This window comes from Lynx rufus, unplaced genomic scaffold (assembly GCF_022079265.1).
Source record: "Lynx rufus isolate CCGP_SWC_20201006 ecotype Redwood Valley unplaced genomic scaffold, mLynRuf1.p SCAF_25, whole genome shotgun sequence".
NCBI lineage: Eukaryota > Metazoa > Chordata > Mammalia > Carnivora > Felidae > Lynx > Lynx rufus.
In genome coordinates this window covers 12,230,444-12,249,209 of record NW_025814840.1, presented here as the reverse complement: position 1 = coordinate 12,249,209, position 18,766 = coordinate 12,230,444, and the positions used below count along the sequence as shown (strand labels likewise).

The window sequence follows — 18,766 nt, the reverse complement described above, 5'->3', positions numbered from 1 at the left end:
GCTGATTTTACTTATCACAATTAACCTCTTCTCCTGCGTTAAGGTGCCTGCATGCTCTGATAAACTTGTTTCTTTTTTTATTGAATAGTAGTTGACATAGAACATTGTGTTAGTTTCACTTGTAACATAGTGATTCAATAGTTATATGAGGTTTATGTTTGGAAAAATGTCTATTCGGGTCTTCTGCTCATTTTTTAATCTGATTGTTTGATGTTGAGTTGTAGGAGTTTTTTTTTTTTATGTATTTTGGGTGTTAACCCCTTATCAGATGCATTATTTGCAAATGTATTCTCCCATCCAGTAAGTTTCCTTTTTGTTAATGGTTTCCTTCACTATGCAAAAGCTTTTTATTTTGATGTAGACCCACTCGTTAATTTATTAACAAAATGTGTTTTTGTTTTCCTTGCCTGAGGAGACAGATCCAAAAAAATACTAAGATTGGCGTCAAAGAGCTTACTGCCTATGTTTTTTCTTTTAAGAGTTTTATGGTTTCAGGTTTTATATTTAAGTTTTTAATCCGTTTTAAGTTTATTTTTGTGTATGGCATAAGAAAGTGGCCCAGTTTCATTCTTTGGCATGTAGCTTGTCCAGTTTTCTCACCATCATTTATTGAAGAGACTATCTTTTCTCCATTCTTGCCTCCTTTGTCATAAATGAATTGACCACGTAAGAGTGGGTTTATTTCTGCGCTCTCTGTTCTGTTCTGTTGAGCTATGTGTCCGGTTTTTTGCCCCCATGTGTCTGTTTTTGATTATGTACTTTGTAATGCACTTTGAAATCTGGGAGCATGGTGCCTCCAGCTTTGTTGTTCTTTGTCAAGATTGCTTTGGCTGTTTGTTTTTGGTTTTGTTTGTGGTTCCATACAGATTTTAGGATTGTTTGTTCTAGTTACGTGAAGAATGCCATTGGTATTTTGAAAGGGATTGCGTTGAATCTGTAGATTGCTTTGGGTAGTATGGGCATTTTAATAACATTAATTCTTCCAGTCTGTGAACGTGACATATCTTTTTTTTTTTTAATTTTTTTTAATGTTTATTTTTGAGACAGAGAGAGACAGAGCATGAATGGGGGAGGGTCAGAGAGAGGGAGACACAGAATCTGAAACAGGCTCCAGGCTCTGAGCTGTCAGCACAGAGCCCGACGCGGGGCTCGAACTCACGGACCATGAGATCATGACCTGAGCCAAAGTCTGACGCTTAACCGACTGAGCCACCCAGGCGCCCGAACATATCTTTTAACTTATTTGTGTTGTCTTCAGTTTCTTTCATCAGTGCCTTGTAGTTTTGAGAGTACAGGTTTTTCACCTCAATGATTAAATTTATTCCTAGGTACTTTATTCTTGATGCGATTGTAAACGGGATTGTTAATTTCTGTTTCAGAGAGTTCATTATTAGTGTACAGAAATGCAGCAGATTTCTGCATATTGATTTTCAATCCTGCAACATTACTGAATTCTTTTATTCTGATAGTTTTTTGGCAGAGGCTTTAGGGTCTTTTATATGTAGTAGGTCATCTGGAAATAGTGACGGTTTTACTTCTTCCTGTCCGATTTGGATGCCTTTTATTTATTTTTCTTGCCTAATTGCTGTGACTAGGGCTTCCAAAACTGTGATGAATAAAAGTGGTATTGGTGGGCACACTTGTTCCTGATACGAGAGGAAGAGCTTTGAGCTTTTTGCTGTTAAGTATGATATTAGCTGTCGGCCTGTATATGGCCTCTATTACATTTAGGTATGTTCCCTCTGTGCTCACTTTATAGAGATTTTTTATCCTAAGTGGATATTGAATGTAAGCTTTTTCTGTATCGAGATGTTCATACGATTTTCATTCTTCGTTTCATTAATTTGGTGTATGATGTTGATTTGTGGATATTGAAACAACCTTGAATCCCCAGAATAAATCCCACTTGATCATGTGTATGATCCTTTTAATATACTGCTGAGTTCAGTTTGTAAATGTTTTCTGGTGGATTTTTGCATCTATGTTCATCAGGGATATTGGCCTATAATTTTCTCTTTTTGTGTAGTGTCTTTCTATGGTTTTGGTATGAGAGTAATGTTAGCCTTGTAGAATAAGTTTGGAAGTGTTCCTTCCTCTTCAGTTTTTTGGAATAGCTTGAGAAGAACAGGTCTTAGCAATTCTTGAAATGTTGGGGTGCCTGGGTGGCTTGGTTGGTTAAGTGTCTGACTGTTGATTTCGGCTCAGGTTGTGATCTCATGGTTCGTGGGATCGAGCCCCACGTTATGCTCTGTGCTGACAGTGTGGAGCCTGCTTGGGATTCTCTCTCTCCCTCTCTCTCTGCCCCTCCCCTGCACATGCGCACGCACTCTGTCTCTCTCTCTCTCTCTCTCTCTCTCAAAATAAATAAATAAATAAAATAACCCCAATTCTTGAAATGTTTGGTAGAATTCACCTGTGAAGCTTTCTAGTATTGAATTTTTGTCTATTAGGAGTTTTTTGGTTACTGATTCAATTTCATTACTAGTAATTAGTTTCTTCAGGTTTTCAGTTTCTTCCCGATTCAGTCTTGAAAGATTGTATCCATTTCATGTGGGTTGTCCAATTTTTTGGCATATGATCATTCCTAGTAGTGTCTTCTGATCCTTTGTATTTCTGGATATCAGTTGTAACTTCTCTTTCATTTATGATTTTATTTTTTGGTCCCCGTCTTCTTCCTTCCTTTCTCCCTCCCCACCCCTCCCTCCTTCCTTCCCTTCCTTTCCTGCCTTCCTGCCTTCTTTCCTAGCAGGGGAGAGGGGCAGAGGGAGAGAGAGAGAATTCCAAGCAGGCTCTATGCTTAGTGTGGAGCCCAGTGTGGGGCTCAATCCCACAACCCTGGGATCATGATCTGAGCCTAAATCAGGAGTCAGACGCTCAACTGACTGAGCCACCCAGGGGCCCCTGTCTTTTTCTTGATGAGTCTGGTTAAAGGTTTATCTGTATTGTTTATCTTCTCAAAGAATCCTTTCATTGATCTTTACTTTTTTTGGTCTCTATTCATTTATTTCTGTTCTGATTTTTATTATTTCCTTCCTTTTACTAATTTTGTGCTGTGTCCTTTTTTTCTATTTCCTTGAAGTTTAAGATTAGATTGTTTATTTTTTTTCTTTTTCTTTCTTTTTTTTTCTTTCTTCTTGAGGTAGGCTATGAACTTCCCTCTTGGAACTAGTTTTGCTGCATCCCATAGATTTTAGAATGGTGTGTTTTCATTTGTTTAAAGGTATTTTTTATTTCTCCTTTGACTTTTTTTCATTGGCCCTTTGGTTATTTAGTAGCGTGTTCTTTGGTCTCCACATGTTTGTGGGGTTTTTTTTGTTTTCTTTTTGTAATTGATTTCTAGATTTCTAATTCCACTGTGGTTGGAAAAGTTGCTTGATATGATTTCAGTCTTCTTAAATTTATTGAGACTTATTTTGTGGCCTAACATGTGATCTTTCCTAGACAATTTATTTGCATGTGTACTTGAGAAGAATTTGTAATCTGCTCTTTTTGGAGGGGATGTTCTGAATGTATCTGTTCTGTCCACCTGGTCTAATGTGCCTTTCAAGGCCAGTGTTTACTTACTAATTTTCTGCCTGGATGATCTATACAATGATGTAAGTGGGGTGTTGAAGTTCCCTACTGTTACTGTATTGCTGTTAATTTATCCTCTTGTGTTTGTTAGTATTTGCTTTATGTATTTAGGTGCTTCTGTGTTGGGTGAATAAATATTTATAACTGTTACATCTTCTTGTTGGGTTGATTTATCATTATGTAATGCTCCTTTGTCTCTTGTTTCAGTCTTTGTTTTAAAAACTGTTTTGTCTGGTACAAATATTGCTGTACCAGCTTGCTTTTCTTTCCTATTTGTGTAGAATGTATTTTCTATCCTTTCACTTTGAGTTGGTGTGTGTCTTTAGATCTTAAGTGAGTCTCCTATAGGCAGCATATAGATGTTGAAGAGAATGTTTTTTTTTCTTATTGCATGGTTTTTTTTTTTTTTCCAATTCCTTATTCCCTCATTTGCTGGAGATTAATTAACCATAACATCACAGGTTTATTTTCTATTTCTATTCTGTCCAGTTGATCTCTGTGTCTATTTTTGTACCATATTGTTTTGAATACTGCAGTTTTGTAATATAACTTGAAATCTGGAATTGTGATACCTCTGGCTTTCTTTCTCCTTTTCAAGATTGCTTCAGCAATTCAGGATATTTTATGGTTTCATACAAATTTTAGGATTATTTGTTATAGTTCTGTGAAAAATGCTGTTGCTATTTTGGTAGGGATTGTGTTGAATATGTAGATTGCTCTGGGTAGCACACACGTGGTTTTTCAGTAGCATCAGCATTTTAACAACATTTGTTCTTCCAACCCACGAGCCTGGAATGTCTTTCCATTTGTGCCATCTTCAGTTTCTTTCACCAGTTTTCAGAGTACAAGTTTTTTACCTCCTTGGTTAACTTTATTCCTTAGATATTTTACTATTTTTGGTACAATTGGAAATGGGAGTTTTCTTAATTTCTCTTTCTACTGTTTTATTATCAGTGTATAAAAATGCAGTAGATTTTTGTACATTGATTTGGTATCCTGTGGCCTTACTGAATTGCTTCAGCAGTTCTAGTAGTTCTTTGGTGTGGTCTTTAGGGTTTTCTATGCATAGTATTATGTCATCCGCAAATAGTGACAGGTCTTATTAACTAATTTGGGTCCCTGCTATTCTTTTTTCTTGTCTGACTGCTGTGGCTAGTACTTCCAGTACTGTGCTGAATAGAAGTGGTGAGAGTGAACATTCTTGTCTTATTCCTGACGTTAGGGGAAAACCTCTTCAGTTTTTCCCCATTTAGGATGGTATTAACTGTGGGTTTTCATATATGGATCTTATTATATTGAGATATGTTCCATTTAAACCTACTTTGTTGAGGGTTTTTCTCATGAATGGATGTTGTACTTTGTCACATATTTTTTCTGCATCCATTGAAACTACCATATGGTTTTAATCCTTCTCTTATTGATGTGGTGTATCATGTTTATTCACTTGGGAATATTGAACCACCCTTGTATCCAAAAGTAAGTTCCATTTGATCGTAGTGAATGATTTTTTCAATGTATTGTTGGATTTGATATGCTAATAATTTTGTTGAAGATTTTTGCATCTGTGTTCATCAGAGATATTGACTTGTAGTTCTCTTTTTTTGTGATATCTTTATTTGGTTTTGGTATCAGGATAATGCTGACCTCATAGAATGAATTTGGAAGTTTTTCTTCCTTTTATCTTTTTTGGAATAGTTTGAGAATAGGTAGTAACTCTTCTTTAAATGTTTGGTAGAATTCACCTGCGAAGCCGTTTGGTCCTGGACTTCTGTTTATTGGGCATTTTTAATTTTCAGATTCAGTTTCATTGCTAGTAATCGATCTATTCAAGTTTTCTATTTCTTCTTCAATTTAGGTAGGTTATGTGTTTCTAGGAATTTATCCATTTCTTCTAGCTTGCCTAATTTGTTGGCATATAGTTTTTTATAATATTGTCTTACAATCCTTTGTATTTCTGTGTTGTTGTTCTTTCTCCTCTTTCATTTCTGATTTTTTTGGTCTTACTTATTTAATGAGTCTGGGTAAAGGCATATCAGTTTTGTTGATCTTTTCAAAGAAAAGATCAGCTCCTGGTTTCACTAATCTGTTCTATTGTGTTTTTTAAGTTTCTGTATCCTTTATATCTGCTCTAATCTTTATTGTTTCCTTCCTTCTGCTGGTTTTGTTTTTTTTTTTCTTCATAGTTCCTTGAGGTTTAAAGTTAGATTGCTTAGTTTGTTTTTTTATTTTTAATGTTTATTTATTATTTTGATAGAGACAGAGAGAGCAAGTGCAAGTGGGAGAGGGGCAGAGAGAGAGAGGGAGACACAGAATTCAAAGCAGGCTCCGGGCTCTGAGCTATCAGCACAGAGCCTGACATAGGGCTCAAACTCATGGACCACAGTATCATGACCTGAGCCAAAGTCGGACATTTAACTGACTGAGGCACCAGGTGCCCCTAAATTGTTTAATTTTTGATTTTTCTTCCTGAGGTAGGCCTGTATTGCTCTAAACTTCCCTTTTATAACTGCTTTTGCTGCATCCCAAAGATTTTGGACTGTTGTGTTTTCATTTTCATTTGCGTCCATGTATATATTTTTTTTATTTCCTCTTTGATTTTTTTGATTGACCCATCCATTGTTTAGTAGCATGTTTTAACTTCCATGTATTTGGCTCTTTCCACATTTTTTCTTGTGTTCAACTTCTAGTTTCACCGAAACTAGAAGAAAAGCTGCATGGTATGATTTTGATTTTTTTTAATTCATTGATGCTTGTTTTGTGGCCTGACATACGATCTGTTGTTGAGAACGTATACTTGAAAAGAATGTGTTTTCTGCTGTTTTAGGATGGAATGCCCTGATGTCTGTTAAATCCATCTGGTCCAAAGTGTCATTCAAAGCCACTGTTCTCTTGTTGATTTTCTGTTTGGATTATCTGTCCATTGATATGAGTGGGGTGTTCAAGTCCCCTACTATTATTGTATTACTATTGATTAGTTCCTTTATGTTTGTTATGAATGGTTTTATGTATCTGGGTGCTTCCATATCAGGTGCATAAGTATTTATAATTGTTATATCTTCTTGTTGGGTTGTCCCCTTTATGATTATATAGTATCCTTATTTGCCTCTTGTAGTCTTTGTTTTAAAGTCTGTTTTGACCAATATAAGTATTGCTACTCTGGCTTTCTTTTTAAATCTGTTTGCCTGATGTTTCTCCATCCCTTTACTTTTAGCTTGCATGTGTCTCCTTCTATTCCGAATGATAGCCTTGCTTGATAGAGTATTATTGGCTGCAGATTTATTTCCTCTCAGCACTTTGAATATATCATTCTATTCCCTTCTGGCCTGCATGGTTTCTGTTGAAGGATGAGCTGATAGCCTCATGGGGTTCCCCTTGTATGTAACTGTTTTCTTTTCTCTTGCTGCTTTTAAAATTCTCTTGTTGTCACTACTTTTGTGCCATTTTAATTACCATGTGTCTTGGTGTGGACCACTTTGGGTTCATTTTCTTGGGGGCTGTCTGTGTCTCCTGGATCTGGATGTCTGTTTTCTTCCCTGGATTTGGGAAGATTTCAGCTGTTATGTCTTCAAATAACACTTCTGTCCCCTGTTTTCTCGCTTCTCCTCCTAGGATTCCTAAAGTATGAATGTTGGGCTTGATGGAGTCACTGAGTTCCCTGTTCTCATTTTGCATAATTTGTTTCTTTCAACTGCTCATCTTGATTGCTTTCCGTTACTCTCTCCTCTGGGTCATTGATTCATTCTTCTGCTTTGGTACTCTACTATTTATTCCATTAGTGTATTTTAATTTCATCTATTGTGTTCCTCATCTTCGATTGTTTTTTTTAATCTCTGTTCAGTGTCTCACTGACATCCTCCACTTTCTTCCTCAAGTCAGGTGTGTACTTTATGGCCATTACTTTGCATTGTCTATCTGGCATATTACTTGTCTCCCTTTTGCTTAGCTCTCCTCTGTGGTTGTGTCCTACTCTTTTGTTTGGAACATATTCGTCTGTCTCCTCATTTTGTCTAACTCTCTGGGTCTGTTTCTTTGTGTTAGGAAAGTCACCTGCATTTCCTGCTCTTGAAAATCATGGCTTTATGAAGAGGAGCTCCTGTCCCCTGAGGGGTATCCTGTGTGTGTTGCATGCACCCTGCTGTTGTGGCTGAGCCACTTTTGACTTCAGCCCATTCATTTGCAGCGGCTGTCTTTGCCGGTTGCGGACGGCGTTTGGTCCCTGTGGTGTTAGTGGACCAGTCTCGGGCTGCCTTGGGCTTGAGTTGAGTCAGAGCAGGCATTTGCCAGAGATGCAGTAGCTCCGAACTTCAGGGTGAGCCGTCTGCGTTGTTCCCTGAGAAGCTTTAGTTGGTGGGTGGGGTCTGCAGTCAGAGCAGGTGTCTGCCCCCAGCCCACTGCTGGGTCCACAGTCAGACTGGTGTGTGTGGTTATCGTCCCCTCTCCCCAGGGCGGGAGTCACCTAGGAGTGGTGCTGGCCCCGGTTGGGGCTGCTTGCACATGGCCAGGCTTGTGGCCCTGGTTTGAATGGGCTCCAGCCGAGAGCGTATTGGAGGGGGTGGACCCCCAACTTGGGGGCTAGAGGGGTGCGGTGGGGCAGTGGTGTTAGCAAGGTTTGCCTGCTGCTGGTTTTCTCGCAGGAGAGGTCCTGAAGCGGAATGAGGCAGGCCTGGCTAGAAGGGGCAGATTCCTGAAGCAGTGGAAGCAACTCAAGTGGTGAATGTCAGCACAGCTTTGGCTCCCACAGGTGGCTGCGTGTTTATGCAGGGTGGGGAGAGGGAAATAGTGCTCACCAGGGTCTTTGCTCCTGGGGCAGTACCCTGTTGATCTCTGTTCCTGCTGGATGTGCTCTGAGATGAGTGAATACATCTCCCATGTGCCTCGGGCATTTTTCAAATTGCTGCTTATCTAGGCAGTATCTCTGGGCTGTTTGTTGAGCCATTTCTTTAAGGTCAAGGATTCAGCTTCTCTCCCTCCCGGCTTTCCCATAACTGAGCCCACTGATTTTTAAAATTCCAGGTTTAAATCCCACTGGTTGTATGAACTCACAAAATCTAGCCCCTCCGGTTTTCAAAGCCAGATGTTACGGGGATTTGTCTTCCCTGTGGGGTCTTCTTGGTGTGATAGTCCGTTTCCCTTCTCTGCACCTGTGGGTTCCTCCCGTCTGGACTGTGTGTTTAGCTTTCCACTGTGTCTCCACCCTTCCTACCCTCTTCTGTGTGGTCTTTTTTCTTCATTTAGTTGTGGAGTTTGTTCTGCCTTTGGGCCATTTTCTGTTTTATGCTGATATGAATGTTATCTGGGAACACCGTGAACTTAGGGTCCTCCTACTCCACCGTCTTCCCACAGTCCTCTACCTTGTGTGTTTTTGCTTTTGTGTTTTGTTTTGAAATCCATTCAGCCATCCTAAGCCTTTTGATGAGCATTTAGTCCATTTACCTTTTTAAAGTAATTATTGACAGGTATGTATTTATTGCCATTTTGTTGATGGTTTTCTGGTTGATTTTGCAGTTCTCTTGCTCTCTTGTGACTTTATGACTTTCTTTCACGTTATGTTTAGATTCCTTTCTGGTTTTTTTTGGTAATTTCTTGCATCTTCCCTTGGCTGATGTTTTCACTGTTCATTCGCTCTTCTCCCTGGTTCAGTAAGCATCTTTTTGACCATGACTTTGAACTCTTTATTGGGTACATTGTTTTGTTTTGTTTCGTCCTTTTTCTGAAGTTTTGTCTTGTTCTTGTGTTTGGAACATACTGTTCTGTCTCGTTTTGCCTAACTCTGTGTTTGTGTGTATGAGGTAGTTCAGCTCTGTCTCCTGGTCTTCTTGTTCTTGAAGGAGTGGCTTTCTGTGGATGTCCTATGGGGCACAGACACGCGCTCCCCCTTGGCCACCAGAGCCAGCTGCTCCAGGGTTCTCCCCTGCGGCAGGGCTACGACTGTGTACGTGCTCTGGTGGGCAGGGCTGGCCTCCTGCCCCGCTGGCTGTTGGGCCTGGCCGAACCGCTTCAGGTTGCTCTGCTGGGCAGGGTCGCTGCCCTGTTGGCAGCAAGGCCATGCTGAGACGTAAGGTTATGTGGGGCTCTCAGCAGTGTGCACCCCCTGACATGAGCAGTCTAGAAAGCGGATTCCAAAATGGCGTCCACCAGGATCAGCATGGCAGAATGAGAGAGCCGAATGACTGCCGCCGGTGTCTCGGTTCCTGGGGAGAGGCCCAGCTGTCCTAGCTTCTCTCGCAGATGCTCCAGGGTTAATAAGTGGGTCTCCTTCACCTCTGGTCTGTGTGTTTTTTGGTCTGGTATTTTTGTACTGGTTTCTGGGCCGAGGGAGTCTTCACACAGACCCTTCAAGAATGGGTTTTCCTTCCCCTATAGTTCTATAGTTTTCATGGGTGATTCCCTGTTGGTTCTGAAAGCCAGCTGTTTTGGGGGCGGGGCCATCTGTGCAGGATGGAAGGGTTGGGGTGCCTGATGTGAGCTTGAATCTCTGACTCCTCTGGGAAAATTTCCATGCCTTTGAGATCTGTCTGGACTGTGGAATGCCGTTGCCTGGGGTGTGGTTTTTCCATTCGTGAGGCTGTATCTCTACCTCTTCTTGCCGAGGCTCTGTTCATCCAGATCCCAGGTCCCCTTCAAAAGGAGGTGGTCCATGTGTAGCAGTAGAGTCGCTGTGTCCGTGGGAGGGGGTGAGCTCAGGATCTTCCCGTGTGGCCATTTTGAGCCCTCTCCTCTACTAATGTATATTTTAAGTCACTGTTTCCTGTTTCCTGCTGATAATCCCAAATTGTTTGGCGTGTAAGTACATGAGGGAAGGTACTTCCCTGATCTGATCTGGGGGTCAGATCGTTGATGTTAATAGCAACCAGTTATTTGGTAACTACTAGTAAACTAATATAACTTAAACTTGGAGACAGTTATGAAGAAAAACGATGCATGCTAATTTTTCTTTCCCTCTGTTTTGATTTTACCCAGGACAGGTGCCTCCGTTTCAATCTGAGAAGTCTTAAAACCTTCGATCATACGTAGAATAGAGACCTCAGTCAACGATAAGGTGGAAAAGAATGATGTTGTCCCTAAACAACCTGCAGAATGTCATCTATAACCCGGTAACTGATTCCTATGAAATCACTTTTTATCTGTGGCAGGATGTAGAGCAAATCCAATTGGATAGTAATTATCCATTCCTGGGGAGGGGAGACTATCAAATTCAGTGAACGTGTATGGAAAGTACCCACTGTGTGAGAGGGACTGTGCTGGTTGCTGACCGAAAAACAGATACGGCCCTCAGAGCTTGGTCTGGTGGAGGACAAAGTCACAGTGACCGTACAGGGTGGTGAGAACGTGTTCTGAATGGAGAGCATGGGGTCTGGTGGAGGGAAGCTGACTTTGGTGCTGGGAAGATCATCACAAGACAATATTTTAAAGGAAAATGGATTCATTGCTCTAAAAGTTTTTAATTTTCTTTCTTAATTAGACCCTGGTCATGAGAAGTAAATGTCTCAGCTTTTCCCTTGCCTTTCAAATACTGCTTCGTACTTGAGCAGGGAAAAGGCCAAAAGCTAGTGGCAAGATGGAGAAAGAGAAGAATGAGGGTCTTGTGGTTCAAGGGCCCCAGGGACTGCAGTTGCTGGAACTTTCAGTGTACGTCCTTGGAAATAATGAACTGGTTTTAGTTTTACGTGGTGATTAAGAGTCTTTAGAAATGTCTAGTTTCCGCATATATGAAGCTGGGTCCTGAATTTAGGTCCAAGATAGAGTTACTTTTTTTTTTTTTTTAAATAACCCCCTGTCCCCAGAGACTCGTGGGCAAGAGAGGGACGGTGAGGGTCCTCGAAGCATGACCCTGACCCAGTCTCATTTTCTTGTTATTTACTTTGTAGTTGTAACTCTTTTTCTTAACCTAAGCTTTGACGTTACTGTGCAGAATGAGGTACCATCGCCACATCAAGCAAAACTCAGTTTTAGAAGAAATGGCCTTAAATAGTACTGGCTTCAAAAGGAAGACTTACTGCATTTGAAGTCAGTGAGACATTTAAAATGCTTTTCTGGATCCCAGAGTTCAAAACATCTCAAGGTTGTAGACTGACTTTCTGCAAAGCTTAAAGAAAAAAAAAATGCTGCCCGTCAAGGGTGACTGAAGTACCGTGTTGGCTCCGGCCTGGAGGGGGAGGGATGGTCAGGTTACGCTCCTCAGTTCTGCGCTTCAGTAAGATGACTTCTGTGAACGTTACTCCGAAAGCAGTTTTGCAGGTTAACGTGCGCGCGCATCTTGATGCGAGCACACGGACAGTTCCCGATTTTCTGGGGTTAGCACAGGCAGCTCTAGGGTTGAAACACATCGACGCTGACGTTCATTTCCTGAGGAAGGGCCTGGGGAAGTGGTGCTGCCCCAGGGCAGGAAATGCAGTCAGGGCTCCCAGAAGGCCTTGCTGCCGTTCTGAGCATGGTTCGTGGTGACAGTGTCCCAAAGCAAATAATTTTGGCAGATAGCATATGTACGTATATATATGTATATGTATAGTCTCTTCTCACAAGCAGAAAAGGATGGAGGTAGAAAGATTGAACTTAATAGCAAAAATGACATTGAGCTCTGTCTTTAAATTTCACTTCTTAAATACTCGCAGCGCTGAGCACGCACACTCGGCTCCAGCTCTCCCTCAGGGTTTTGACTGATCGCTAACAAAATAACCATAACGCAAGAAAGTAGTGTTTTCGAAGGCTAGCTGGTACAGTATCCCGGCTGATTACCTTAAAATCTCAGGAATTTTAGCAGCGGCTCAGATTGGCTGTGTGAGTTAATAGGCCACTTGTAACCATTCGTTCCACCTGGCGCCCAAAAGCTCACCATTCCGCTCTGCTTCGGAAGCTCGCTTCCACATTATCTTTTTCTCCTTTGTCCCTTACCCTTTGACCTGACATCCTTTGTCCCTTACCATTTGACCTTAAAACAAAACAGTAAAATCTTTTAACCTCCGAGGTGCCTTCCAGCCTCTGTTCCCTTGTTCTTCCCTTGCTGGTCCCGGTCCTGAGAGCGTCAGCGTCTGTTTCTGCGGCCTTGATGTCCTCACCACAGCTCTGCCCTCTGGTTTTTGTTTTTGTTTTTGTTGTTTTTTTACACTTTCTTAAATTTTTTTCAACTCTTTCTTAATTTCTTTCTTGTCTTCACTAGTCGTGTCTTTTGCTTTCTCTTTGTGTCTTTCCTGATCATCGTCAGACCTTTTGAGCGTGTACACAGTGTATAAATTGTTCTGGCCTTTTACCTGAGGCTCCCGCTTCTTAGACTTAGTTCAAAACCAAAGTCGTGTGTCTTCCTCCCTGGATCAGCTCCCCTCACTTGGGTTTGTTTCCGTTTCTGTCCGTGTCTTTCTGCTGTTTAACTTCTGCTGTTCCCGTGCCGCCAAGCCCCGCATAGTTTGAACAGAAGCTGCGTTCAGAATTTCATTTCATTTGTGTCAAACGTCAGTGGCTTTTCCTTTATCATCGTTTTTAAAATCTGAAGAGAGTATGTGTAAACCATTTGTAAGAATTCAAAGAGTATTTGAGGGTTTCACGAACACATAAAATTGCCGTCTACCCTGTGCTCAGTTCCCCTCCCTGAGGACAGTCACATTCAGCAGGTTTTGCAGATCCTTCCTGAGAACACACATGAGTGTCCGAGCGTGCGTGTTGTGTGTATCACTTCATAGATCCTGTTTACTTCCGCATCTGGGTCATACAATAGGATCCCCCGTTTTGCCGAGTGCTTCGCACAGAGCAAGGGCTCGTGGTAGCCCGCTTTTCCAACAGCATTTGCTCTCTTTTGCTCTCTTCATGTCTCTGTGTCACAGTTTGGAGATTCTGGCAATATTTCAGACTTTTTCATTATTATCATATTTGTTATGGCGATCGGTGATTACAGCTTCCTGAAAGCTCAGATGATGGTTTGCTTTTTTAAGCAATATTTTTAAGTTAAGGAATGCACTTTTTTAAAGATATAATGCTATTACACACTTAACAGACTGCAGTATAATGTAACCGTAACTTTTTTTTAAAGTTTATTTTGAGAGAGAGAGAGAGAGAGCATGCACAAGCAGGGGAGGAGCAGGGAGATGAGAGAGAGAATCCCAAGCAGACTCTGTGCAGTCAGCTCAGAGCCCGATGTGGGGCTCGAACCCACGAACTGCAAGAACATGACACAAGCTGAAATCAAAAGACGCTTAACTGACTGAGCCACCTGGATACCCCGAAACAACTTTTTTATGCACTGGGAAACCAAAAAATTTATCTGAATAGCTTTATTGCAGTGTTCACTTTATTGAAGCGGTTTAGAAACTGAACCCACGATATCTCCGAGGTATGCCTGTATATAAACTGTTGTGTATGCGGCTTTTTTCCATTTGATACATTTTGGAGAGACTGGCACACTTACAGCTTCTCACTTATTTTCATGGCTGCATAATTGGGCCACTGTATAGATATACTATAACTCCTTTAACCAGTTTCCATTAAAGGACTGTTTCCTTTTGTGATTGTATCTAGTGCTGTGATGTACATCCCAGTATATGTGTCTTTAAGCATACGTGCCAGTATTTTATAGGATAAATCTGTAAAAGCGGAATCACTGGGCCAAAAGATATGATTGCCATTTCATTATCTTTTTTTAATCTTCTGTATTTTTCCGTGTCCGAGATGTTGACAGTCTTCCCGTATCAAAAGGACTTCCTTGATATGACTGTCCAGCCTGACCGATCGATCGTTCTCTCCTTTCTCTCTCATTGGCTGCATCAAGGTCTCCGACACACACCCCATTGTGATGATTCACTGGCACAGTCCTGCTCACGGCTGCGACTTACTGTAGTGAAGTGATAGCAAAGTCATAAAGGGAGAGGCACCTGGGGCAAAGTCTGAGGGGGACCAGGCGCAAGGTCCCATGGGTCCTCTCTCAGTGGAGTCACCCAAGATGGACTTAAATCCCCCAGCAGCAAGCTGTCACGGTGCATGTGAAACGTCGCCTACCGGGGAAGCTCATCAGAGACTCGCTGCCGGGAGATCGTATCTGGGGCCGGTCTCGCAGACTGCTTCTGCCTAGCACGTACCGAAATTCCAGACTCCTGGAAGGAGAGCAGGTTTTTAGCATAAACTGGATTGTTTGCACACAGTTTGCGAACAGGAGACCACCCTTTTCCGTGTGGGTGGTGGGTGCTGTCCCCAAATCCAAGTTCCTAGACACCAGCCAAGGGCCAACCTCGTAAGGAGGCCACCTTTCAAGGACAGCAGTCAGTTCTGCTTTGTTCCCTTTTCTGCACACTCCCTCGCTTTACAAACCCATCGAGGCTTGGCCCCTGACTTTTCCTTCCTCTCAGTTTATCTACCTGGATATCTTTAATAATCACCTCTGCTCTGACTTTAGAGCATGAGTTCTGGCCCTTCACTTAACTTGTGCTGAGTCTCCCACTCTGTTCAGTCATACGGGCTCTTTCTTAGATGTCCTGCTGAGCTGTCGCACGGGAAATGTTCAGAACTAAACTCCTCATCATCCTTCTGAATCAGTTTCCTCCCGTTTCACCATTTTAGTTGGTGGCCCCATATAGATGGTTTCCTTTGAAATATTTCTTGTACCTTGCTCTTCCTCTCCCCGCCTGCGGTGTCTGCTTCCATCAGCCTGGATTATATTTTCTCCTTATGCCAGGCTTCCTGCAAGTAGCCAGTCTCCCAGATAACCCCTGCCCTCGGGCACATTTTTACCCCCCTGGACTGTTGTTCCTAAACCCTGTTTTCATTATATCATCCTTTTTGTTTTTAACATATTTAAAAAAAATTGTTTTCATGTTTAGAGAGAGAGTGTGCGTGGGGGAGGGGCAGAGAGAGAGAGAGAGAGAGAGAGAGAGAGAGAGGATCCCAAGCAGGCTCCACCACTGTCAGCGCAGAGCCTGGGGCGGGGCTCGAGCCCACGAACCGGGAGATCATGACCTGAGCGGAAATTAAGAGTCCGACGCTTAACCAGTTGAGCCACACAGGTACCCCTCGTTGTAGCTCTCTAAAATCTGACCCTGCCTGTCTGGCACTGCTCCCTTGCTGCTTACTCTCTAGCAGACATGTTTTATCTTTTCCTGCCTCTCTGCTTTTGTAAATGGACATTTCTACCCGAACTGGCTTTCTCCTCCTAAGCTCCCAGCTCAAATCACACCTCCACCATAAAGTGTCTCTGGGCAGCTCGGAACTCTTCATACACCTTTCTGAAGCACTGATTTGGCACTGGCTTACCACCCCATATTTTAAGCCGTTGAGTCAGTCGTGGTTTGTAGTTGCAAGCATAAAAGCCAGTCTCTAAGCAGAGATGATTAATTTATTAATTGCTAAACTAAGATTTATCAAATGATACTGCGTGGTTCTCCGGATCGCTGGTAGGTTTGAAGAACCGGATTTGGCAAGGTCCGAAGTCCCGCCTGAAGTGTTTCCGCCGAGACCTCTGGCGCCACCCCTGGACACAGGTGGTACTGGCAACACCGCCAGCGCCTCGTCTGCGCCTGCGCGTGGCCGCTGCCCGCTGGCGGAGCGAACGCCGCCTGATTGCGGCGTCTTGGCCCTGGCTCCAACTTCGAGTCTGAGGCGGGGCTGCTGAGTGACCGGCTTCCGTCGTACACCCTTGCCGCTCGCTGCAGTCTGGGTGAGGCCGGATGTTGGCCAGGCGGAGAGGATCTTCCAGTCGTGGAAGGAGACTGTGATTCTGAACAGCCAGAGGGTCATGTTTCTCCTCTACTCCTTCCACGGGTATCTGACTTCTTCCCGGCTGTACTAGAAGCGCCTCACGGATGGGCCGTCGTGCGTCTTTCCAGCTGGAGTCCACCCACGACCGTCGCGTGGAGCAGACGCTGAATAAGTAACCCTGAAACAGGCGAAGCGGGATGAGTCAGGATGTTTTGGGAGAAAACACTACACTCAACGAGTGGGGCTGAAGCTTCTGGTATCGTCTCCAGAGCGATCGTAACTGTGTTTTAATTTTTTTCCACACAAATGATTTGCGAAGCATCAAAGCTTGAAGTTGCCTACAAAATCATGCCCTTCTCGCTTTTCACAGGAGCAGTTTTGAGTTGTCTGTGGGCTGCAGGGCATTTTGTGTTACGTGGCCCAAGTCCCTCAAGGGTTACATCATTTAGGGTGCTCTCCCAAGCAGAAAGCATTCGTCCAGATGCCGAAAACAGCAAGTGACTAAAATGTTCGGCGCTGTTGTTTCTTAGACTGGAACAACTGAGTAACGATTGCAAAGAACTTATTAGCAGTGATGGGAATAGATTATTGGTCTCAGAAAGCCCTTTCCAACCCTAAAATTATGCAACAAAAACTTGCGGTTATAAAAATATAAACGCTTATTTTCGGGAAAATATAAAAATACATGATGAAAAACACAATCCCGTCCCTCAAGAAAACTATTAACATTTTTGGCTTATTTCTTTTTTTAATGTTTATTATTAACTTAGTTGGGATCAAACCGTGTATAGTTTTGTAGGCTCTTTTCTCACTAATATTATCCCTAACATTTTTGCATTATTAAACATTCTGCATCAATAGAATTTGAATAGGCGTAAGACTTGAAGCTACAAAAGCAGGTCTCAGTTTATTAAGAGACTTACGCTGAGGAAGGGAATCCGCCGCGGCCCGGAAGATCAGTGTGCGAGCGGAGGGCCTTCCACGTTCTCTGCGCAAAACCCACGGCTTCGACGGGCGGCTGCGGCCACACCGTGCACATCTGGGGGGTGTTCTTGGGTGTGACGGGCGCTGCTCGTCCCAGCCGCCCTGCCCGCTGCGTCTGCCGTGATGCCAGATGCCCGCCGGCCTCGGTTACTTCCGGTTTTCGTTCATCTCTGCTCGTCGGTTAAGGCCACGACCCGCGCTGCTCGTCCTGCGTGTGGGGCTGCCAGAACCCCGGCACCGGGCTGGCGGGAGCGCGTTCGTCTGACGTCGGTCCTGGGGATGTAAAGGAGCCGGCCCGCCCCGTGCAGCTCACGGGCCGGGCGGGGTGTACGGTGTCACGGCCCAGGGTCCGGAAAGGGCTCCACGGAGGAGACCGCGATTGAGGCGAGAATTTCAGCTTAGGAGCCACCAATCCGCAACCACTTGGATGTGCCCTCTCTTGTTTTAGGCCTCAGCTCTTGGCGACCGGCTACCTTGGAGAGGTTTTAGCATACGTGACACAACTCGGGGGAGCCTGGCGGGAGGTCTGATGGGGTCCGGCCGGCTTGGCTTGCTCTGACGCTCCCGAGCGGAAGAGGGTGGGGGTTGTGATGCCGCGGACGCAGCCGGTGGACGGGGAGCGTGGTGGGGTCACCCCTGCGGAAGGGGAGCGACAAGATCCGATGGTGCGTCCGGCCCCAGACAAAGAGGTGGGGCTCCGGGTGATGAGGGGGCAAGAGGAGACACGGATACCGTGTCGAACCCAAGCCCGTGGCCGGGACAGGGTCAGGCCACGGGGGGGGGGGGGGGGGTGCTGCTGCGTCCGGAGAGGCCACAGGCGCCCAGGGTCATCCCTGAGGTCTCGTGGTTCTGGTTTCCAGCAGGGCCGGTGAGCTGTGGGCGGGAGGCCTGGCAGGGATTAGACACCCCCGTCCCAGGTGTGGGGGAGGGGCTCACCTGGTGCCCCTCTACAAGCGGCCGGTGAGTGTCCCGGTCTCCATCAGTGTGGGCAGGGGACCTGGTGTGGTCTCAGTCCTGCCGTCGGGATCATCCATGGAATGTTAGGAAAAGGGGAGGGGGAGGGGACCTGACTTCCAGCAAGTTGTTTTTTCTAGATCATAATTGTCCTATTAAAGTATCTTATTTCACAAAGCCCCCGGCCAAATAAAATGTTCTGTGAACTTTTGCTGTGTCTGTTCCCACAGAACTCAGGTGTATAGATATTGTCACTATCTCAGCTGTTTGAACAGTGATTTGGAAAATGCTAGATTCTGAGCAGATTTGTATGCAGACTTTCAAAATGTAGTCTTTCCGTTTTGTTTATGTAAACGTACATTTGTTACAATCATTTTTCCTAGGTAATCCCCTATGTTGGGACGATTCCTGAGCAGTTGGAGCCTGGAACTTTGATTGTGATACGTGGGCATGTTCCTTGTGATTCGGACAGGTAAAAACCATGGTGTGAGATGGAGGAAGTGATTAAGCTGTCTTCTCGTGACTGTGGAACAACCACAGAAACTGATGTGGGGAGACCATTTTGATACTCTTGAGGCCA

General features: G+C 43.8%; 1 protein-coding gene across 5 annotated transcripts in view; it reads left to right on the top strand.

The window, feature by feature from the left end:
- Nucleotides 1-18,766, top strand: part of LGALS8 (galectin 8) — a 29,881-nt gene that overhangs the window by 1,448 nt on the left and 9,667 nt on the right. For 4 of the 5 annotated variants that reach the window (XM_047088627.1, XM_047088625.1, XM_047088629.1 and 1 more), the window contains exons 2-3: nt 10,534-10,667; nt 18,570-18,658. In XM_047088627.1, coding sequence (XP_046944583.1) covers nt 10,623-10,667; nt 18,570-18,658 — 134 coding nt within the window. In that variant the 5' untranslated portion in view covers nt 10,534-10,622. The remainder of the gene's footprint in view (nt 1-10,533; nt 10,668-18,569; nt 18,659-18,766) is intronic. The other variant, XM_047088626.1, reaches the window with a different exon arrangement.